Source organism: Tachyglossus aculeatus, chromosome 9 (genome assembly GCF_015852505.1).
Source record: "Tachyglossus aculeatus isolate mTacAcu1 chromosome 9, mTacAcu1.pri, whole genome shotgun sequence".
NCBI classification, from domain to species: Eukaryota; Metazoa; Chordata; class Mammalia; order Monotremata; family Tachyglossidae; genus Tachyglossus; species Tachyglossus aculeatus.
Window position 1 is genome coordinate 48,011,996 of NC_052074.1, and position 24,397 is coordinate 48,036,392.

Consider the following 24,397-nt stretch of genomic DNA (forward strand, 5'->3'; position numbering starts at 1 on the left):
ACATATGAGTAAAAGCACATCAGTTACACATTTCATTTTACAAGGCACTACCTTCTCCAACAATTTAGTCTTCATCGCAACTCCACGCAATCACGAAGCAATTAATGTACATATCTTTTGCCTCAGAAATTGAATCTAGAGATCGCAATCACTATCCATGAGGATAACATAATCTATAAGAACTAGATAATGGTATATTTTTTCAAATAGGTCTTGGGTGACTTCTTCAAAATCATCTTGCTAAGGCAATTTCAGCAAAATGTTCTCTCTCCCCTCAGCTCAGTTATTGGTGTCATCTTTTCTCATTTGTCCACATACCCTTGAGGTATTATAATGCCTTCTTTCTGCAAGGCAAACTTCCCATTAAATTCAATTAAGTGCTTTATGCAGGATGTGAAAAGTTCAGGTTAGGGCCATTGAATTTAGTTCTGGCTTTCTCCCCATAGAAAATATTTACTAAATCTAATGGCATATTAAATAAAATCACATCAATAATTTTTTTTACCTTTTCGTAGTTTACATATCCATTCTCGCTTGGAACCACAGCACAGTGGCAAAACAGTTTTATTTGTTTGGTATATGGCACAATTTCTAGCATCTTCTTCAATATACATGTCATCTAAAAATGAAGAGATGACCTGCAGCCAGATGAAGGCCATTAATTCATGATCATGTTCCCGGAGAAGAAGTTTCAATTTTTTTTTAAAGAGGCGTAACGGCAACTAACATTACAGACTCATTGGAAAGAAGCTCAACAGTAAAGAAGTATTATACCAGTGAAAGCTGATGATATCTGTGGCTGAGCAGTTAACCAAATCACACCTACACACTCTTGAAATGCAATCTGCATCCATTTCACTTGCTGGAGAAAATACTTTACCTTCTCTATTAAAGGCAATCAGTGCTATTTATTTAGTGCTTACTGTGTGCTTCCCATATACTAGGTGCTTGAGAGAGAACAGTACAGTCGAGTTGATAGACATGTTCCCGTCCCACAAGAAGCTTACAGCCTAGACAATTCAAGTACCGGGGAATAAAATGTGTACTTATTCTTATGAAAACATGGTGATAAATCCTTTGATATCTGCTTCCATGCTGATCCAAGAACCTATATCCCACCCTGACTACTACATCAGCCTCCTTGCTGACCTGCCTGCCTCCTGTCTCTCCCTACTCCAGTCTATGCTTCACTTTGCTTCCCACATCATTTTTCTCAAAAAAAATTCAGTCCACATCTCCCCACTCATGAGCCTCCAGTGGTTGCCCATCCATCTCTGCATCGACTTTAAAGCACTCGGTCAGCTCACCCTTTCCTACCTTACCTTGTTGATTTCCTACTCCAACCTCACACTTCACCCCTTTAATGCCAATTTCCAGTACTTCAGTCTCATCTATCTCACCACCAACCCCTTGCCCACTTCCTCCTCCTGGCCTGGAACTCCCCTCAACTCCACTGTATTTAACAGTTCATGTTGATAAATATAGTAATTATACATGCAGATGCACCTGGAGTATTTAAACATAAAGGGTGTAAATTCCACGGTTTAGCATTGTACTGAAAAGTTTTACCCAACTGTCCTCTCCAGAGGTTCCCACTGGCGGTAAATAAGTGGAATCAGATGATACGTTTCCTATTTGACTGCTGTAAATGATTATTCAAGCCAGGTGAATAGGCGAGAGGCTATTTTGTTGGTTTTCACAATGGTTCTTTTAGTCATCTCTGAAAACCATTTTATTGTACATTTTATAGCTGTAGTTATTAATCAGTTTTGAAAGAGAATTATTCCTGCTCTACTCAAATGAGCTTTTCAAGTGATTGTCCTGTTTCTTCTTTCGTTCTTTTAACTATTATTTAAAATGCCAGCATCACAGGACTTACTGGAGTTCCATCAGACCACTCCCATGATCCTCCTGATAATGGATTTCTTTTATTAAATCCAATCCAGAACTGCCTTTCTTCTGCCCTAGAGATGGAAAAAAAGAAAACTCATTATATTTTATTTAAAACATAGAGGAAATCTTTTTTTAAAACTACATTTATATTTTATGTACTGCAGTGCTATTAGCGATGCTTTCTCTATATTGATATATGCATGTCATGTTTTCAGTGGCCATTGTGCTGCACAGTTGGATGAAGAGATTGGCAGCCTACTCAGAGAAAGTGGAATAGGAAATTATTTCAGAGCAGGTAGGACAACAGAATTAGAAGTGCTCGTGAGGCATATTATAGTGATCCAGCATCCTGCCTCTATGCTGAGGAATGACTAAACAATCCAGGACAGATGATCAATTCTGTTCTCGAACACCTCCCAGCTGCCCAACTACAATCAAACTCTCTACTTTTGCAATTTAAACTTACCTTGTGGGATCCATTTTCCACATATATGGTCATTCCTGTCACTCTTTATAGCCTCTCTGGTCTCTTCACATTCTTTTAAATGTGGTATTGGAAGAAATGACTTGCAGCGTCAGACACAGGGTCGGTTCTACACTGTGAATGTCCCTTAAAGCAGGCTCATTATAGGAGAACTGGTTGTATTGGCACTCCCTCGCTGACTCAGTCAGCTCTGGTTGATTGGGACTCCAAAGACTCTTTTTGCTGCACTTGTCTAGCTTGTCCATCCTGTATTTGTTTTGCCTTTTTCACCTAAGTATGCAACCTTATGTTTATTGAACTTCATCTTGTGTTTATACGTGATTTTTCCAATATAAAGAGCACTTGAATTTTATTCCTGCCTTCCAGTGTTCACAACCTCTCTCAATCTCTCAAACATTAGAACAGGTTACTGAGGGAGGTTGTGAAATTTGCTCCCCTACAGGGCTTTTATTACTTCACTCTTTCATAGCTTTTGTTTGCTTTTGTTTTGTCAAGGGCTCACTATGTCCGGAGGAAACTAATTGCTCCTATATCATTTAACAAAGGTAAAAATAGTTTTCTGCAATCCAGCAGAAAACCTGCTTCAGTCTAAACCATGGTAGATTAACTTCAATATTCACCCCCCCCCGGTATCCACGCGACAAGAAACTCTCCGTAGAATCATCTTCCTCCACATCAGGCAGGGAACAAATATGTCAAACCATGGAGGGCTCAATAAATCAAACAGTAAAGAATAATTGCATAACAAGGCATCTCACAAAGATCTTTTTCTAAGAATTTTGCAGGATTAAAGATTTCGAAGTTTCAGAAATCATGACAGATGCTTTATTTTAGGGCTGAGGAACAAGCTTTTTTGAAACAATTGTTCCGAGATTGTTAGGCTGAATATGAAAAGTTAATTTAAGGCATAAGGGAATTTATAAGACTAGATATCATTAGTATTGTTGTGAACTTTAAAGCACTTAAATTGCATGGTGATAACTCTGTTCTTTAAAACCTGGCAAAATCTCAGCTAGAATTAAACAGTTGGTGATGAAGACCTGACAAGTACATTTCATCTGATTATTTCAAACAACCACCTTGGGGTTAAGAGTTAAGATAGGGATTGATTATTGTTTTGGCTGACTCATAGAAGGCCAGTGATGTTGCGTATTGTTTGAGATGATTTTAACCAGTTGTTAGTTGTTTGTAGACAACTTGCTTTGTGGCCATTTCCCAGACCTTGGCCAAATGCAGTCCCTAGGTTAATCTCCCTTGCCATGGAGAAGCTGCACTTAATTTTGACATGTGTCACCAGTGTGTATTGTGGCTAGAACATTGGAGAAATAGGGAATGTTCCCCTAACAATGCTTGTCTGCCTTGATAAAGCTTGGGTGTCAGAAGAAACGGTTGTGAGCCGACACAGAGTGGTGGTCAAGGTGAAGGTTCCAAACGTCAGGTTTGTCAAAGGACAGTTGAGAGAACTAGCCAGTATTCAAATGTCCCACTGGCCGGGCTGGCAAAAGAAGTTCAGTGACCTTGGGCAAACTTGGCATTTCACAGTTCTAGTTGACACCAGGATGGAAAGGGAAAGTTTAAAGAAGAGAACTACCTGTCACTCCAGTCAAATTCTCTGCTTAAACTGTTTTAGGGCCTAACACCCCCTGAACTCCATCCAGGGAGGGGCTGTTTAAGTAGCTGAACTAGCAGAGCAGCAAGTGGTCCTGCTTTAAACTTCTTCCACCCCTCAGATGTTGTTCTCTCCCTCACTGAGAGAAATGAGTTCAGGGCTGGCAGGAATCCTGGTATTGCCTGCTTCCCATTCGCTCTCTTTCCTGATTCACTCAATAATAATAATAATGATGGTATTTGATAAGCGCTTACTAGGTGCCAAGTACTGTTCTAAACTGGAGCTATAAAACTAAATCAGCAAGTAAAGTCCCGAGTAAAAAAGGCTTCAGCGGTTTAAAGCCACAGCCACTCCTCCCACTTAGAAACAAGGAGAAGCTGTGGCTGGAAGCTAGGAGATTTCTGTGTGGCTGGGGTTGAGCTAGCTCAGTTCACTCCCACACACGGCTGCTCCCAGGTTGTGTATGCTCCGGAATCTAATGGCTCTATCCCACCCGGAAGGGGAAACCGACCTGGAAAACTCAGGCATAAAGTCCTGTCCCAATTTCGGAGGGCTGAAAGCAATTAGCATGCCACTCTTTTTTGTAGTGTTTAACATGGAGAGTTTATTGCATTAATGTTTGAATTTTCAGGACTAAATATAAATTTACCTTCATTGAGCTCTGTAAATTCTGTATTATTGCTCTGCCTGTCTGTGCCAAGCTCCATGAGTGAAAGAACAGTGCCATGCACAATCTATTCACTGTTTTAGTGAATGATTCACCTTCTGTGAAGTTCTCTGGGAAATGCCCAGTCTGCACCCAGGTGTCTCGGCTCCTGGCACTGTATAAGCACTCAGGAAATACAATTGATCGAAACCCTTTCCCTGTCTCCTTCGCTTTTAGGCTTTCGATCTCACAGTGTTTCCGGGGTCTGAGACCCCAGTTCAACGGCATTCCCAGTTCTCTGCTATTCTTACATCCTGCTCTTCCTCCTCCTCCTCCTCCTTTTTCTCCTCCCCAATGATCCTGCTCCTGCCCTTCTGTGGCTCTGGTCTTCCAGCCCATTCCTACCTGGTCATCATCTCTGAGACATAAGTGCTTAAGGACAACAAATTAAAACATTTTAAACACAATCCTTGTTCCCATAATGTTTTTCATTGCTCCTTCACTCTCTCCAAACCCTAAGGGAACAACTGAGATGCTGAAGGCATGACCAGTGCATTAAGGAAGCAGAAACTCTGCAGCAGTTTTGCGTAAAACTCGATGAATTAAAAAAAAAAGGGGGAGAGGTGGAGGTGAGTTGGCAGAGCATCGACCTCAGCAAATTTAAAATGGTTCTGTTGCATTTTGTCCTTTCTGTAAAAACAATGATTAAATAGCTTTGGTTCTAGATGCTAGAAATTCAACTCATCTTCATTAGTGAAGAAAGGAGATATTGTAAACCACTGTGAGAACAAAAAGTGCTGTAGGAGTGTTATTGGTATTTTATAATGGATAACTTAATGGAACATTTGAGCTAAATTTTAGGGACTCAGCCTCAAAGAAGCCATAAAAGTGGCATAATAAAGAAACCCAGGGCTGGGGGTGGGGGTGGGATGAATTCAAACCAAATTTTCAGTACTACATCTTTGTAATGCTTACAAATCTAACTAGCGTGAGAAGGTCCAGGGGATGTTTTTCTCATTTTCAAGGAACTTCCTTCACGTTGGAAAACCATAAAGAACAGGGGAAAGTTGTCACTGTCTTACTGTCTCCATTTTCTGAGTCTTCTGGAGCCAAAATGGGTATTCCGGTCTTATATGGGCAATACCTGAATCCAGGCAGTAGTTACAACCATAGGCAAGGGTCTGTCCATATGGGCAGCGCATACAAGTGGCCAAATAACTTGTGGCTGGTGCATGCTCTGTCGCCTACAGATGAACTCCTGTCACTGTTGCCTGTCCATCCACACCACAGAGATGGCCCAAAAGTGCCCAGGCAGTGTACGCTGACTGGTGCTGCAAGGAGACAGACACCTTGGGGAGCTCTGGAAGTATTCGCCACTCCTCCTTGCCCCTTTCCTTGCCTATGGACTAGCCCCTTGGGACTATGGCAGTGAACCTTTCTGCCACTGAAGCCCCACACTGTGGCATTGCCCATACTCCCGGCACTCTGTTACTCTGTTCTGCAGGAAGGCTTGGGGGGGTCGGAGGAGGCTGGGGAACCAGGCCACTCTGCCAGCGAGGGTCTATGGTCCAGGAGAATTACGTGGTATTGACTTGGCAAAGGAAAGGAAAGCCATTCAGGGTTTTCTGTGTAGCGGGTCGTGAGGCACAGTGTATGCCAACCTTGGGAGTGGAGCAAACAACAAGTCATGATTATGCTTCTCATTTGTTATTATTATGTTATTTAAGTGGTTAGTTGGTGTCAAGCTAATTAATCAGATACAAGTTAATCAGGTTGGACACAGTCCCTATCCCACTTGGGGCCTACATTCTTATTAGGAGGGTGAACAGGTATTGAATCTCCATTTTACAATTGAGAAAATGGAGGCACAGAGAAGTTAGGTGACGTGCCCAAGGTCACACAGCAAGCATTTGGCAGAGCCAAGATTAGAACCAGGTCTTCTGACTCTCAGGCCTGTGCTTTTTCCACTAGTCCATGCTGCTTTTCCATTTACTGTTTGTGAGGGCTACTGGAGGGCTGTCAGATGGAGACAGAAGCAGCATGGCCTGGGAGCCAGAAGGACCTGGGTTGTAATCCCAGCTCTGTCACCTGTCTGCTGTGTGACCTTGGGCATGTCTTTAGAGAAGCAGCGTGGCATAGAGGGTAGAGCATGGGGCTGGGGGTCAAAAGGTCATGGGTTCTAAGTCCAGCTCTGCCCCTTGCCTGCTGTGGCTTAGGCAAGTCACTTCACTTCTCTGTGCTTCAGTTATCTGGAAAATGGGGATTAAGATTGTGAGTCCCACGTGGGACAGAGACCGTGTCCAATGTGATTTGCTTGTATCCACCCCAGCGCTTAGTACAGTGCCTGGCACATAATAAGCACTTAACAAATACCATAATTGTTATTATTATTATTATTATTATTAACTTATCTGGGCCTCGGTTACCTCATCTGTAAAATGGAGACTAAGAGAATGTGAGCCCCATTTGGGACAGGGACTGTGTCCAATCTGATTACCATGAATCTACACCAACACTTGGAAAAGTGCTTGGCACGTAATAAGTACTCAAGTACCATAATAGTAATTATTATTATTATACAGAGTGGGGAGGAGCTTTGGGTGGTGATTTTGGCTACCATTTCACTGGACTGGAATTTTTCATTCGCAGGAAGACTTGTCTAGTGTTCCAGAGCATTCATTTCTGTTCTCCTGCAGTGGTAACTGCATTTCAGTGGTGTGGCAGATATCTGCAGTCAGAATGTTTGTTTCTGATTATGATATTGTGATATCACAGTTTGGATGAGAAGGAGTTCTTTCCAAAACATTCCTCCCAAGGTATGCGTATGACTGAGAACTTCCGGATTGCTCCAGAAAAATTCCTTCATGTCTCAACTCGGCACCGGGATGGCCGAGTGGCTAAAGTGTTGGACGTGAGCCAGTGGACGTATGTCCACATAGGCTCGAACCCCATTCCTGGTAACTTCATTCTGAGAAGCAGCATGGCCTAATGGAAAGAGCAGGGCCTAGATGTCAGAGGACCTGGGTTCGAATCCCAGCTCTGCCAAATGTCTGCTGGGTGACCTTGGGGAAATTGCTTAACTTCTCTGTGCCTCATTCTCCTGTTCTCCAGCCTACTTAAACTGTGAGCCCCAAGTGGGGCAGGGACTATGTCCAACCTTGTTAATTCATATCTACCCCTGTGCTTAGAACAGTGTTTGATACATAGTTTTTGTTAAACACTTAACAAATACTATTATGCTAATAAAATAACTAGCCTAATTCCCCAATCCTAGGAAAGATTTGATTTAGATTTCAACTTGAAACCATGTGCAGAATGCACAGTGACTTCTTTGATCTCTGCTCTTGAGGAAGACCCTAGTTATTGCTTTACTTCTAGCGTATAACAGTGGTTAATATGAAGCTAAAATGTTCTGCTGGTCAATGACCTGCATTTTCAAATTCTCATAAAAGCATGTTACAGATTGGCCTTTTTCATAGAAAACTGCAGAATTGGGCATCCATTGCGCAGTGATGATTTCATTGGCATCTCACAAGGGCATTAGCTCAGCTTTGCTTATAAAAAGCAGTGGACTTCCTGTTCAGTGGTCAATTTATTAGTCAGTCTGGGCTGGATTAAGATTCTGACACAGAGGCCTAGTTAATGGATTATTCTGTGACGGATGGGAGAGAAAATGTGATTTGGGGTGGTGTTTGTGCATGCTGCAATTTAAAAGAAAAAGGAAACACAGGGGTTTTTATATTGCTATTTTCTCCCCAAAGATTTACATTTTCATCCTATTCAAAGACAATTTGCTAACTGTCAGTCAGTATCAACAGCCAAACTAAGCATCACAACATCATTCTTGCTCTGGGAAAAGGAAAGATGAGAATTGCCAAACAGAGAAATTACAGCAGAATTTTTACTAATAACATGGATATTTGCTGTGGATTTCCTAGTTTTACAGAGTTGCAAATGTGGGGAAAAAAATAACCATGGATTTTTTTCTCTAAGATTTGCTTGATTAATTTATTTGGACAAGTTTCGTAATAATACTGCACATTACAAATGCATTAGCAATGGTGCTTAGCTTTTATTTTCTGGAATGAGTCTGTCACAGGCATCTGAAAGCTCTCTGCATCTATGCAGTTTAATCATGTTTTCCGATACGTGGAACAAGATGGCTGGTTTGCTTGGGAGAATTGTAGCAGTGATTCACAACCTAAAAATTTCCCAGATTATATAGAAGATTCTTGAGGAGCAGTGTGGCCTGGTGGAAAGAGCACTGTGAGTGCTCTAAGGAGTCAGAGGACCTGGGTTCTAATCCCGGCTGCACTACTTGTCTGCTGGGTGACCTTGGGCAAGTCACTTAACTTCTTTGTGCCTCATCTGTAAAATGGGGACTAAGATTGGGAGCCCTTTGTGGGACGGGGACCGTATGCAGCCTGATTATCTTGTACCTACCCCACTGCTTAATACAGAGTCTGACACATAGTAAGTGCTTAACAAATGCCATAAATAAAAATAAAAATAAAAAAAGAAGAGCTCCTAGACTGTCAAAAGCCCGAACAGGGAGCTAATGGTGGTAGCCTGAAACCTCCTTCTAAAGTGCAGGAAAAAACACTTGAGTAGCTGCATGGAGTTATACAGGGGCAGAGGAGGGGGGTCCAGGGTGCAAACATCACTTTTCAAATGGGGAATGAGGGAGAGTGTATGTGTGAGAGTAAATGCCATTATTGTAATTATTATTATTAGTTAGGGAGTGTAAGTCCCTTTTTGGTTCATGATGCTTATAATTTACAAATGCGGGCTGGGTTAACGTTGAGGAAATAGGAGGGAAAAGACTGTGGCCAAAATAAAAGGGATGATGGATTTAAGAGAGGTGTTACGATCGAGTCACAAGTCAAAAAGTTACTCACGTGGCTGATGTTTATTCTAGTTGGTGTACTGCACTGGCTGATATTCCTGCCCTCTTGTTTTCCAAGTGTATTCCCCGTGTCATGTTTTGGTCTTGAAGAGCTATCCAAAATTAACCATCCTCAGTTTTTACCACATTGCTGATCATACTGGTGATAAATGCCTGTTCAAACCTTAGTAGAACAAATGGGAAATAATTAAATTGTTTTTGAGGAATGAAAAATGGAATTAAAGTCTCAGAGGCACAGAATAAGCTGAAATCGAGCAATTCTTGTAAAATCAGTCAATCATTCTTACCAATGCAAAATCATTACAGTTTTGGCTTCTTTGGGCATGGGCAGAGACAAGGAACTGTTGTGTTCATCACACTGTCCGATTGTTGAAGCTGGGAATCAGTTATAGCACTCAGTGTGGAATAAAATTTGAAATCTCATCATTTTGAATACTAAGAATTTTTGCTTTACTGGACACCTTTCAGTTTCAAAGATAGTGTTTCCAAAGTTACTGGTACACTCAGTTCTACTGTAATGTGTGTTTTCAGCACAAGCTTTGACTAGGTTAAGATAACCAATATGTTGCCAATTTGTACTTCCCAAGCGCTTAGTACAGTGCTCTGCACACAGTAAGCGCTCAATAAATACGATTGATGATGATGATAAGGGAACTAAGGATATCTCTTCTAATAGCCTGGGCCTATTTGGGCTTGGTGTACCATTTTTTCAAAGAAACCTCCTGGGTGCGTGCTCACAGTGTGATAAGCAGGGGAGTACCGCACAGTGAATTTTCAGTAATGAGGGGCTTCAAAGGACCACACACAACTGGGTTCTAATCCCAGCTCTGCCATTTGTCTGCTGTGTGACCTTGGGCAAGTCACTTCACTTCTCTGTACCTCAGTTACCTGTGTCCAATCCAACTATCTACTTACTTCAGTGCCTGGCAATAGTAAGTGCGTAAATACCATTAACCCGCCCCCTGCAAAAAACACAGCCCCCTAATTATAGGGTGTATCTTTATCTGCCTGGGCCCTCCAAATCCTCAGCACCCATCTTTTGGGGGGCCACTCTAGCCCCTGGGCAAACTAACCAGTTGCTTAGTGCTGAGCTCCCTGAGAAACTCCTCTTGGCTCATGGAAGGACCCCATTTTGTCATCAGATATCAGGGGACCCACCAGGGTTGAATGGAGAGCATTTGCCTCCTTGGATCTTCCCATTCCTGTGGCCACATTACTGCCAAGTAGGGAAGTAGATGTTGGGAGAAGTGGATGAGGAGTGTGTGGTCCAACAGAGAAGGAAAAGAGTAAAGGAGAAGAAGAAGAAAGGGATTTAGACCAAAGTCCCCTGAAGCTTCCAGTAGCCGTACCCCACTAAATTCCGAGAAGGTATCATTTGAATTTCATTTTTCTTAAAATCCACAGTTTGTGTTTGCCAGAGCATTCAAATAAATACATTGCAATTTCAGGGACAGTCTTTTCAGTTTTAACTCTTTCGTCTGAATAAAGTAAACCAAAGTTCTCCTGGCCTTATCTTTGAGATAAAGGGAAGGAAGTTCCATGATCTGTTATGGAGGTGGACAAACTCACAGCTGTGGCACAATAAATGTCCAGGTATAACAAGAAAGCAGACATGACCCATGGTCTAGCCACTATTCTGCTCCTCCTCCTCCTCCTCCTCCTACCTGGGGTGCTGAGCTTGCAGCCTGGCTGGACTCTGCAACCTGCCCCTAAATAATAATAATAATAACGATGGCATTTGTTAAGCGCTTACTACGTGCAAGTGATCCATGCTGGGCTGCAGGCGAGGGGCAGGATGTTAAGGACTGGGATTCTCTCCGTTGCCCAGACTGGCAGGGACTGCCTTGAGGAGGCATGGTATCTGCAAGCTCTTGGCTTTGCATACACACTGCAGTCCCCACTTGCATTATTTTGACAGCAGTATTAGACGTTGCATGGTCAGGTGGAGACAGAGGATCTGGGCTCTAAACCTGGCCCCACCTCTTGCTTGCTGTGCAATCTTGGGCAAGTCACTTAAAATTTATCTTGCCTCAGTTACCTCACCTGTAGAATGGGGATTAAAATACCTTTCTCTCTCCCCATGGACTGTGGGGCAGGGACTGTGCCTGATTTGCTTATTTTACGTCAATCCCAGCCCTTAGCACAGTTCTTGGCATGTAATTAGTACTTAACAGCTATCATATGAATTATTATTATTATTGATGATTTCCCTGTATAGATTTGGACCCCAAGATGAATTTTCCACAGGAAAATAGAAAAATTGACCCCAAATCGGCCTGACCTGTGCAGACCCAGCCCCGGCTGTGAATGTTGTGCTAAGCAGTCCTAGAGCAGCACAGTCTGGAGACCCTTGCCTTTGGACTGTTAAATCCAAGACGTGCTAGAAGAGCAGTTCACAGTTGGAGCAAACATAGTAACCGCAAGAGTTAAAATCTCTCCCTCTCACTCTGTGGTTTATAGTGTAATTAAAATATATTAGAATTAACTGAGGTTTTGTTGCATGATTACTTCTATCTGTTTTGGCAAAGCTTCAGGGAATGAAATCCCATATGGATTTTTTTCCCCCTCCAGTATATCATGGCAAATTGACTGCACATGCAAATGAATGTGCACAGGGACAATTAGTCATGGTAACCTTACTACTTCATTTATACCTATGCCCCCTCTACTAGCAGGGCAACTGGATCTGAATAGTTTACACCATCAGGTAGGGGAGAAAACCCCTCTGATACTGTTTCCTGGGATCAGGTTCCATGCCCTTTCCTCCTCTTGGTACAAAACGTTAAAAGACCAAGGTTAAATAAGAGCTGCTGTCTGGATAACAAAAGAACCGAGTCATTTGTAGCAGGTGGTATTAATTGTGCCTATCAAACCTGTCACTTGATTGTGCAGAAGAGTGGAAAAATCCATTAGTAACTTTAAGATGGGGTGGTGGTGAGTGACAGGAGGAGCTTCAGATTATGTAGTAACTCTGAAATGGAGGGAGCCACCTTCCCTTGTGGGTATCTGCCACATAGCTGGAATGTGTGAACTATATAATGTGCACTGCTGTTGACGGGGCAGCCCCTCATCATTTCTTGACCTTGAATAGACAGCACGAGTAAAATAGCATGAGCAAAATATACCACATAATAAGGACTCTGCAACAAAACTGAAGTCTTGGGAATGTGCTACCCACATTATCCAGCCAGACCTAACAGATTAGAACAAGGCTAGAAAAAAAACTTGATTGTTTCTTCCTGATACCCCCAACTAGTTTCCGACTAGTTTAATGTTTGAATGTTCTAATTCAGCACGAAGCATTTAAACTGTCATTCTCTTCCCTTTTCCTATTAAAATCACTCTGGAAGAAAATAGAGAAAAACAAGCAGAACGTTAGAGTTTTACTTAGGCTCACTTTTGATTTCTGTAACAGTGGAATCCATAGTAATCCTCCTCCTTCTCATCGTCGTTATTATTACTACTATTAATGAGCCTGATTTTGCCCTCTGCGCTGATGTGTTTGCAGAGAGGGTGTGTTCACTCCCCTGTACAGTGTGAGGGTGTTTTCAGAGTCTTTGCACTTTGCAGGTATGTGTCCCTCTTTGAAACTGAGGTTGGGGGCTGGGGTGGATGCAGTGATGCCGACGTCAGCGTAGCTGTGGCATCTGCTTAATGGGCATCTGTCAAGCAAGCTGAAGAAATGTGGAGATGGAGGCAAAACAGACTATTACTGCCCAGGGAGTGATTATCTGCCTGAAGCAGGGGTGTATCTACTTCAAATGAAGAGCACAACAGAAAGGGGAAGTTGTTTTCCCCCTGGCAATCACAAGGATGTGCTGTATACTTAATATCTATTAATATTTCAATGGTATTTATTTAGCACGTACAGTGTGCAGAGCACTGTACTAAGCACTTGGGAGAGTACAATATGACAGAGTTGGTAGACACGTTTCCTGTTCCCAAGGAGCTTACGATATAACATATGCTGTTGGTCTATTTAAATAATAATGCAATTTTTAATGTCAAATATATATTTCCTCACTATAAACTTAATACCCATAATAATAATATAACAGTGCAGGAATAGCTCAGTGAATGTTGGCTTTGTTCACCAGTCAAATAATGGTACTGATCACAGTTGATGTTCTCTGCCTCTGTTACTTAAATCTCCAGTTCTTTAAATTGCAGTGGTGAAACCCTTAAGTGCTTTCCATATTTAAATAACTTTTCTTTTGCTCCATTCAAATTTTTTTAAAAAATTGAAGCTAAACCTTACACAGAACGTTGCAAAAGAATATCACTTGTGTTACAAGCCAAAAGATTAGATAATGAAATTTGAGTTGAGCTGAGTTAATTAGTAGGGTTAGAAAGAATGCTACTAAGTCTAAGCAAAGAAGCAGAATATCTTTGGAAGGCCAGGGTCAGGATGTGCTTCTGTCAGCAATTGTTTATAAAATCAAGTTAGAAATAGTGGTTTACAAGATCATCTCTTTCCAATAATAGCTCAACACCAGCTTTGGATTTAAAGAGTAAATAATCAGAGGCTGAACATTTTAAGTGTCTGGTGAGTTTCTCTCTGTCCAATTCCATGTCATCATTGTGTTATTGGTATAGAAAGTTATTCTTCTACATGTTGGTTACTGTTACAAGTGAAGGAGGACAGTAATAGCCATGGGATGCCTGGTCAAAACTTTGACGGATAAGGTCAATTTTGTAACAACATCCACCATGTCTTTCCCATCCCTTAAAAAAGAAATATAAATTAAATACTATAAAATTAATTTAGTTGTAAAGTCAATTAGCCCCTTTCTGATTTTTTTATTCATTGTCATTCATGGTTTTCTTCATCATGCTATCGTACCCACTGTTTCTTTATAATAGTGTCTGTAGGTCCAAACCAGAAACATTTGGATGCATTGGATTAACTTCAGTATATATCACCCCAATGATTAGCATTGTCATTCTGATTTGTCTACCAGGTTGAAGTTTGTGTAGAGCAAATGTAATGGAACAAAAAATCAGGCACGATCTCTTAACAAAATACTCTCTTGGGAGAGTGCAGTAGAGTTTTTTGGGTTTTTTAATGGTATTTAAACGCTTACTATGTGCCAGGCAGTGTACTAAGTGCTGGGGTAGATACAAGCTAACCAGATTGGACACAATCCTTGACCCACATGGGACTCACATCCTTAATCCCCATTTTATAGATGAGGTAACAGAGGCACAGAGAAGTTAAGTGACCTGCTCAAGAGCATACAGCAGACAATTGGCAGAGCCAGAAATAGAACTCAGGTCCTCCTAATTCCCAGGCCTGTTCTCTATCCACTAGACCATGCTGCCTCTCTGTAAGTAGAGTAAGTAGACAAGGAGCTTCAAATCTAGTGAGGGAGACAAATATTAAAAAGAATTACAGTTATGGGAGGCAAATTGGTATAAGGATAAGTGCTGTGGGGAGTTGGGTGAGTACCTAACTACTTGGGGACCTGGACTCAAGTGCTTTAGGTGATGCAGAAAGGAGGAATGATAGGATGGTGAGTGTTGTCCGCAAGCGAACTTGGCATGACTGACTCCATCTTGTGCATACCAACAGTAACCCTCAATTTTGTGCAGACTGAAAGCACGCCAGTGTTTGTAAAGTAACATCAACCAAAGTGGCTTCTCTCCGCCTGGAATGTCCCCATCCTGTGTTGACCGTTATCTCCCGATAACATCTCGTAAACAGGAATTTTAACACTAACCAAACCATGACAAACAAATGGTTGTACTTTAACTTGGGATCTAGGAATGCCAAGGCCTCACCTACGGCACAACTCTTGGGAATCCTTTGTGTAGCTCAGATTTGAAACCCAATAAAAGAGGAAGAAGCGCCTGGGATGGGGCTGCTTGTCACTCGTACCCCTCCTGGGCGGTGAACGGGCAGGTAGCCACTTTCCTTCTTTACTGCTCTACTGAGCTCATGTGTCTGAGTCATTTTTCCTATCTGTGTCACCACCTTGGGTACACGCACCCTGCGGCCGATTTACACCGATTAACCTATTTTGCACCCTATTTTTCGATAACAGTGAGTTAAAAAAAAAATACTCACGGAAGGCTTCCCGGGGACGTGATTTTAGTAGGCTTATGAAGCTAGGGAGAGTGCTTATCTGATTGTGCCAGATAAGAAGGGTGAGGGAGTTTCAGGCAGGAAGGAGGGCATGAGCAAGACAAAAGTGAGGCACAGTGTAGGTAGGTATTACAGGAGGGAATAAATTACTTTCTCTGGGAGTTCAGAATTTGCTCAGTTAAAACCTAACAAGATCTTCCACAACATCGAGATCATCTTTAGCAGCGTGGCTCAGTGGAAAGAGCTCGGGCTTTGGAGTCAGAGGTCATCGGTTCAAATCCCGGCTCTGCCACTTGTCAGCTGTGTGACTTCTCTGTGCCTCAATTCCCTCATCTGTAAAATGGGGAATAAGACTGTGAGCCCCACGTGGGACAACCTGATCACCTTGTAAACTCCCCAGCGCTTAGAACAGTGCTTTGCACTTAATAAATGCCATTATTATTATTATTATCTTTAGGACATTAGAAAAGTAACAAGATAGCGTAGCAGCCAGCAGGAATACCTGGGACTAGAGAAATGCTTAAGGGAACCATTCAACTTTATCGTGTTTTAGTGTCTGTTTAAAATGAAACTCTTTTAGGCCCTGTCTAGGCAAGTTGTCTGAAAGACTGTTACTACTAACTTTTCACTGGTTGAAAGATTTTTATAGAGCTTATTCCTTGTTACTGAATTATTTGGCATTTACTAGATTTTGAGATTTAGACTTTCAATCTGTGCACTATCCTCCCCCAGTTATAACAGGGGAAGCATCCCCATTTGCTAATTTCCATATTTTCTGCAGTGCCCAGGTCAGTGTTTGTCGAGTTATAGACAATCCAATTGGATCAAATCAATTGGATAATTCCCAGTCCACCGGATTTGGCCTAGATAAATTTTGAATGTCCTGTTTTTTGGAAAAGGATGAATTATTGCAGTTTCCTTCAACTTTGGGGGGGATGCTGTCCCAAGATGATGATTCAAAAAAAAAAAAACAAAAAACAAAGAAACCTGACATTTCTGCTCTAATTGTTAAGGACAAGTGAAGACCTTTTATCATTTTGTTGAGGTCTGCCTAGGGTGCCCCAAGGTTAAGACAGCAGACAGAGCCCCTTGGCTTTCTCCTGAGAAACAGCGTGGCTTAGTGGAAAGAGCACAGGCTTGGGAGTCAGAGGTTACGGGTTCGAATCCCAGCTCTGCCACTTATCAGCTTTGTGACTTTTGGCAAGTCACTGAAACTTCTCTGTGCCACAGTTACCTCATCTGTAAAATGCGGATTAAGACTGTGAGCCCCATGGCTCCATGTGGGACAACCTGATTATCTTGTATCTATCCCAGTGCTTAGAACAGTGCTTGGCACATAGTAAGCGCTAAACAAATACCATTATTATCGTTATTATTAATATCTCAGCATCCTACAGCTCCTAGTGGGCAACATGGTAGGGTTTTTTTTTTCCTCCCTGAAGATTACTGCCAACCCACCAGCCTCTCAAAATCCCCCTGTCTCCCCATCACCAACATGCACACTACTGGTTTGGCCCCAACCTATATGAAACTCAATTCAGCCTCTGTTTCCAACATTGGCGTCAGGTTCTTTCAATGTAAAGGAACCTTTTATTCAATCAGAATCCTGCATGTTTCCCAGTCCTTAACTGCCCCTCCAATCTAGGCCCTGTCTTTATCCTGTCTAGGGCAGGAAATGTGATTTGTGATTTCTGGAAACAACTGTTTTCTCTGTATTAAATTAAGAAAACCTATATTTAACTCTGTCAGCTCTGTCATATCACTAGATGAATCTTGCCCCTGACTTATCCACCTGACTTGGTTTTCCTAGTTCTGCTAGTGTCTCCTCTTCCCCTTCTGACTCCCTTTTACTGCCTTGTAACTGACAGCTCCAGGTTCCCTGGTGCCATATTAGTTGTTTAGGCAAAGACCTTAGAATCACTTTTGTGCTTGGACAGAGGAGTGGAGGAACTGAATTTGACCTTTCTGACAATGAGTTCCGGAGTTCCCTCTTTATTTAGCAGTTTTAGATGAGAAGAATTGGTAGAAAGCTTAGCTGAAAATCCCAAGAGCTGGAGTGAGCCAAGAATAGAAGTGAAGAATAATTCAGAATACAATAGAATAAAAGGAGAAGAGAAACCTGCTGCTGAGCTGTTTACATAAGCAAAGTGAACTGGAGAGATTGAAGCAATTATCCTCATAATGCAGCCCCAAGCCCTGCTATTCAGGGGGGAGAAAAGCAGTTTTGAAGGTCTGATCCAAGATTGGTTGAATAAATTGGTGGATTTTTGCATGGTGTTACTGTCCCGGTAATCTTTAAAGCAAAGGGCTAGAAAAGAAGGCTATTTTTAAGTGACACTAATATTCTGCAAACCAAAAAAAATACAGGGAGGAATTTTGCAGAAAAAAACCACCATGAGACTACATAACTAAAACTACAAAAATAGGTATATATAACTGTAACTGAAGAGGAGGGTCCATGAGAATTGGCATTGTCAACGAGGGGAAAAGAGAGGCATGGACTGAAGAAATCAGTAACATGGACCGTTAGAATTCCCTTGGCAACTTTGGCTGAAATTAACAACCAAAAGTAAAAACCAAGCTGCCTTGAAAATCACAAACAATGGGGCAAAGAGTAAGATGAATTTCATTATTACCAACGAAGTTGAGGTTGGATTAGGTCTCTGAGGTATTTGACGGCTATTGGGAGAGCAGGCCAAAGTTTGAGCCGAAGGAAAACCTGATCAATCCCACAGCCCTCTCCAGCCACTAATTAATGGATAAATGTTTCTGGAGAGATCTGTGCCATTCAGCATGAGTGGAATGTTAAATCAAGGAGCCTTGTCAGGTTTGGAAGGGTGTTATGACTTTTAATATATGGAATAAAACTTTGTAGGTGTTACTCCAAGTTTCACGCCACACTCCTAAATTATCTCCCGGTTCCTGGGAGAGCTACATGAAGCCTACTGGTATTAAATGAGACCAGTATTAATTCATTGCTACTATTTTACTGAGTAGAAATGAATGTAGTGTCAAAATGGAATAGACAGAAGCATACGAAGAACTTAGTCTGTTACTTCGTTCTATCTAGAGAAATGTTTGATCAAAGGCCCAAGTAAATACAGTTTTGTCTTGTGATTATTTAAATTGTCCTCTCTAAAAAAAAAAGCACACACTGCAGGGGAGCACAAGATAAGCCTCCCCCACCCTCCCCGGTTTAGGTATCTTTTAGAAATGTAATTTATATTGTGATGTAGTGACTGTGATTAAATTATACGAAATTCATTGAAAAATTTCAAGAGTTTGGATATTTAATACCTAGCAATTATTTGGGCTGTGAGTGTCGTACGGTAAGAGGTATTGTTAGCGTTTTGCTTTGCAGCTGATTGAAAATCTTGGGTGACCTAATATATACTGAGTGTGCAAAAAAAGCCAGTAGGTCCTTTGTACTCTTCAGAGAAACTGCAGATGAATAGGATTAGTAGAGATATGAACCTTAAGACTGCATCTAGAAAATATTGTAAATTTTGAGAAACGCTCACCTAGCTTCTTGGTCTAATGCTGTAGCTGATAACAACAAATAAAATGATATAGCAAATGATGTTTTATATATTGAGAAGAGGAAGGTGATTTTGCAGACATGTTACTTCAACTACAGTCAAAAATGCTATCCTTTCAGGCCACTTTTGTAAAATGGAAGCATTTCTGTCCAATGTATTGGGTGGCTATACATGCAGTTCCATATTGCTGGGTTAGTGTTCTTCCTTGTAAAACTTACTTTATAGTACTCAAACATGTTCAATACCACACTTTCTTCTGACCTCCTATTGGGCTGTATTGAAACAGGCTTGTGCTGTCAGGTGAAGGATCCCTAAATCTCTAAGTGTAGTCTAGCCAAAACATGTAGTGAAATGCACATATTGGCAGAATTGCGTATAAATATCAGTCCTTTTGCACACTATTTGCGATTTAAATAGTTTTTAAAGTGGGGTAGGCTAAGGTTAGATTCCCTCTTCATTTCAGAAAAGCATAAAACTATCAATCAGCCAATCAGTAGTATATATTGAGTGTTTTCTGTGTGGAGAGAATGTACTAAGTACTTGAGAGAGAACAATATAACAGACACATTTCCTGCCACAATTTAGTGGGGGCAGATAATAATAATAATGTTTTTTTGTTTCTTTTTTTTAATAGCATTTATTAAGCGCTTACTATGTGCAAAGCACTGTTCTAATCACTGGGGGAGATACAGGGTAATCAGGTTGTACAAGGTAATCAGGTTGTCCCACGTGGGGCTCTCAGTCTTCATCCCCATTTGACAGATGAGGTAACTGAGGCACAGAGAAGGTAAGTGACTTGCCCGAGGTCACACAGCTGACAAGTGGCAGATGAACATTAAACTAAATTACAGTTTAGGAGAAGGGGCAGAATACAGCGGTATGGGTGGGATGAATATCATAGTGCTTAAGGAGAATGCATCAGCAATGCAGAAAGGTTGGCAAGTAAGGGGAAAAGAGAGATTAATTAGGAAACGCCTCTTGAAAGACATATAACTTCAGCAGGACTCTGAAGGTGGGGGAGAGCAGTGGTGTGTCAGATGTAAAGCGGGAGGGATTTCCAGGCCAGTGGAAAGACCCGAACAACGGGTCAGTGGCATGAGAGGTAAGGTCGACGCACAGTAATAAGGTTAAGTAGGAGAAAAGCTGATTGAGTGACTAAATAAACTGCCTTTTAGAATGTGGGGTGTAGAGGTGAATTAAAAATGTCTCCCCGTGGCAGGGCCAAGGGAAAGAGCACGGGCTTGAGGAGTCAGAGGACCTGAGTTGTAATCCCCACTCTGATACCTGCTGCGTGACTGCGGGCAAGTCACTTAATGTCTCTCCGCCTCAGTTTCCTCACCTGTAAAATGGGGATTTAATACCTATTCTTCCTCCTACTCAGATGTGAGCCCTATGTGGGACAGAGGCTCTGTCTGACCTCATTAACTTGTATCTACCCCAGCTCTTAGTACATTGCTTGGCACAGAGTAAGCACTTAACAAAGACCACAAATGTTGTTGTTGCTATCATTCCTTATTTCTCTAATTGTCTCTCTCCTTTGCCCAACCCCAGAACTTTGGAATAAAATCAATAGCAATTTTTTTTTCCAAGTACCTTTCACTGATAAAGGGGAAAGAAATGTTCTAGCACTCTTTGAATCCCATTTGATAGGAAAATTTTAGAATATTCATGTTTGTGTCACTTGTGAGTGAGGAAAATGAACACTACTACTAAAGTCCTTATGTCCCTTTCCCTTGCCAAAGAAATGTATTCTTTCTTACTCTTTGATATTCCCATTTAAAAATTACCAGGTGCCATGTGTGGATGAAGGCTTATGTAACTCATTATTTTTACAGATGATATAACAAGGGCATTTTAACTTTTAATCTAAAAGAATTTGGAAGTTAATTAATAATTAACAATAAGCCACTGACCCATAAGAGTAGCCCTTCTAAAAACAGCAAATTCTTCCGTGACTCTTTCATAATGTTTCCTGCCTAAAGAGCCTTAGCGATTCAGACAATTAGCATGCATCCCCTCACAAAAGAAACGGGATCAAAATTTCAAATTGATTGCATAGAATATGTCTATATACTTGAGACCCCATCACATACTTCATCTGTTTAAATTAAAACAAAACGAACTTACCTCCTGGCATCCTGATTTAGTTTCAGAAAGCACTTTCCCTGCATTTTTGCAAATGTAAAATAATGTTTCCTCACGGTTTCCGACTTTCCAGCGTCCACCCTTGGAAAAAGAAACGACAGAATTGATTTTAGCTTGTTTCGAGAACAGTAATTTAGGGGAGGTTAATGACCAATTTCTCCTCTGGAATTTCAGTAATCCCCTGCTCTTTGTTGCCCCACCACAAAATGGTGGCTTTGCTCCTACCTCCCAGACACATTGTGTCAAATAACACTATGAGTGTTTGAACTTTTTAGAGGCCAAGGAACTATCTGTGGATTCAAGGATCCTGAGTATACTCCTAAATATGACTCCTATAATTTACCCACTTTTGTACATCTAACAGCTGTGAAGGAATGGTCTCACTCCCTCATAGACTGTGAGCCCCACAGTCCAATTGTGTCCAATCCAGTGATTTTGGACCTACTCCAGAACCCAATGAATAATAGACACTTGACACATACTATTAATAATGTAATAGTAATAAGCAGCATGGCCTAAAGGACAGAGCGTGGGCCCAGAAGTCTAATACCAGCTCCACCACTTGTCTGCTGTTGGGCAAGTCTCCTAACTTCTCTGTGCCTCAGTTCCCTCATCTGTAAAATGGCGTTGAGAATATGAGTCCCAAGTGGGATATGGACTGTATCCAACCTGATTATCTTGAATCTCTCCCAGCGCTTAGTACAGTACCTGGCTCGTAGTAAAAACTTAACAAATACCCTAAAAAGAGCATATAAGTGAAAATGAATAGATAAGTGAAATGAATACATTTTTATGCCCACAAGTACTCAGGGTGGTCAGTGGGTCGATGACACGATGGCCCGGGGGTTGGTACTCTAATTAGGCAAGGTAGGACCCAGGAGCTGTTCACTTTATGCTTTCAACTCTAAGGACTTTGGTGCCATTTGGAGAAATGCTTTGAGCCTTAAAAACAACTGCAACTATTTGGAATAAGATTAGGAAAGTCTCCTCCTACTATAGAATCGAATTAATCTCACTGGGCCTGGGTTCATAGCTGCAGTCTTTTTTTCAGTAAAATAACACCCTAGTGAGCCCTTGGCCAGCCACTATTTCGGGGGAGGTAAAGACCAATAATCTTTCGGTGTGATCTTTCACCCCAAACTGGAAACGATTAGCCAAGTATTGATGTTGGAAAAGGCGTGGTGAAATTTACAGTTTTGTCTGCTTCCATTTGGGAAAGTATTGGGCTGTTGTTTGTACCATAATGTGAAGGTAACGGAGGAGCCACCAGGCCAGTTAAAGAAAACCGGACCCTTCCCGCTGCTCAAGCCAATCCAAGTTTCAGAAACATTTTCTGTAACAGATGACACTATGTTATTGTCTGAATTCCTGTCAAATGAAAAGGGACTAACTCCCGTACTGCCCTTCCCAAAATGCTTCTAAAATCCAGTAAAATATTTTTTAATTGTAAACTGGCTGGTAACAGAAATGTCCATATAAGTAGTTTTCCATTGATCCTAGCAGCTCACTGAGTAATTTACTGCATTCTTTAAAGAATCGCTTTAATGAGCCCCTCCCAAGCCCTGTCCAATTGGCCCCTTCCATTTCAGTATAAAGAGGTCTGATTACACTAAAGTATGTGCTTTCAGAAACATCCTGAGTAAATCAGATGTCATTTCTCTTAAGTGTCTTGATTTCTTCTCAACCCCCTTGGCGGGGGGAAAAACATTAGTTACCACATATTACACAGAGTAATGATTTCTGAAACAAAAGCCAACAGTGCAGCTTCCTAAACTCATCATCTTTAAGAAGATTTACAAGGAATTCCACCTCTGCAAATGAGGCCATATTTATTAGTTGGCTCTTAATAGACTGGCAAGAGTGCAGAGCAGCCATCCAGTTCTTTTCTTCTTTCTGGAGTCGGTCGCAGTTGCCATTATAAGGGTGCCAGCGTGGCTCACAGTGGGTGGGATAATATTTCCAGGTATTTTTTTCTTCTTGAACATACAAAATGGAAAAATATCCATAATCATGCAAGTTTTAAGACCACCCCCTCCCCACCCCTATCACAAAAGATGAAAAGCATCTAATCAGTCAATCGTATTTATTGAGCACTTACTTTGTGCAGAGCACTGTACTAAGCAGTTGGAAGAGCACAATATAACCGAGTTGGTAGATACGTTCCCTGCCTTTAAGGGGTTTATGAAGAGAGAGTGAGGATTCAAAGGGGAAGAGATTGGAAATACTCAGGGATTAGCAGCTCAGTGTTCAGTTTTAACTGTTTCATGTACAGAATGTTCCCTGTCTCTCCTCTCCCCCCCTTCCAAATTCCCTCGAAAATATTTCATCCATGTCAATGTGGAAAATTAGGAAGATCACTAGTTAGATAGTGTGTTTAATTATGTTGAAAGGAATATTTAACAACCTGTAAAGTGAATTGGCACGGACACTTACCAAGTAATTCACGTTTGGTATGGTTTAAATGTTTTTTACAAACATAAGGCAATGGAGATTCACAGTCATGATCTTGCCAGCTATCCCACAACAGTGAATTGAATGTTCCGCAGTGATACTGAACAAAGGGGTCAAAATTTACATCTGAAAGCACACAATTTGAAAATGTTAAATGTGGATGTTGTTACCCTATTCATTCTTGCATTTCTTTAGCAGCTCTACATGGTTGAAAATAATTCCTGTGTGATTTACAATAAGGCACAAAGGATTAGGAAGGCTAAATAATTTGCCCACTATCACATCAAATAAGCTGTTTATTCTGTAAAACAGATGAATGTTTTGTAATTTGCTAGCCTGCAATTTGTTCATCTTCCCTGACAGTACAGCTGGTTCTGATACAGAAATGTCATGTGACCTTGGGCAAACTACCAGAATTATCTTCCTCCATTTCCTCATCTGAAAAAACAAAACAATAGTAACTTGCTTTGGAGAAGTCCACTTGAGATTGAGATCATTCTGGTGAAACATTTATGTAGATCGCCCAGTGCGGCACATAGTACGCCAACATATACCAGATGGGTGTCCAGCAAATACAATGATGGTGAATATTCAGAGCCTTAGAAATGGTCTAATGTTGGGGGACTTCTGAAAGAAACA

At 41.4% G+C, this 24,397-nt stretch overlaps 1 protein-coding gene across 1 annotated transcript in view; it reads right to left on the bottom strand.

Moving 5' to 3' along the window:
• The window catches only part of LY75 (lymphocyte antigen 75), a 123,044-nt gene that overhangs the window by 92,556 nt on the left and 6,091 nt on the right, over positions 1 to 24,397 (bottom strand). Inside the window, 9 exon segments of the mRNA XM_038750892.1 lie at positions 506 to 638; positions 1,880 to 1,964; positions 5,801 to 5,963; positions 9,646 to 9,701; positions 14,151 to 14,263; positions 21,290 to 21,420; positions 22,500 to 22,642; positions 23,088 to 23,283; positions 23,741 to 23,884. Coding sequence (XP_038606820.1) covers positions 506 to 638; positions 1,880 to 1,964; positions 5,801 to 5,963; positions 9,646 to 9,701; positions 14,151 to 14,263; positions 21,290 to 21,420; positions 22,500 to 22,642; positions 23,088 to 23,283; positions 23,741 to 23,884 — 1,164 coding nt within the window.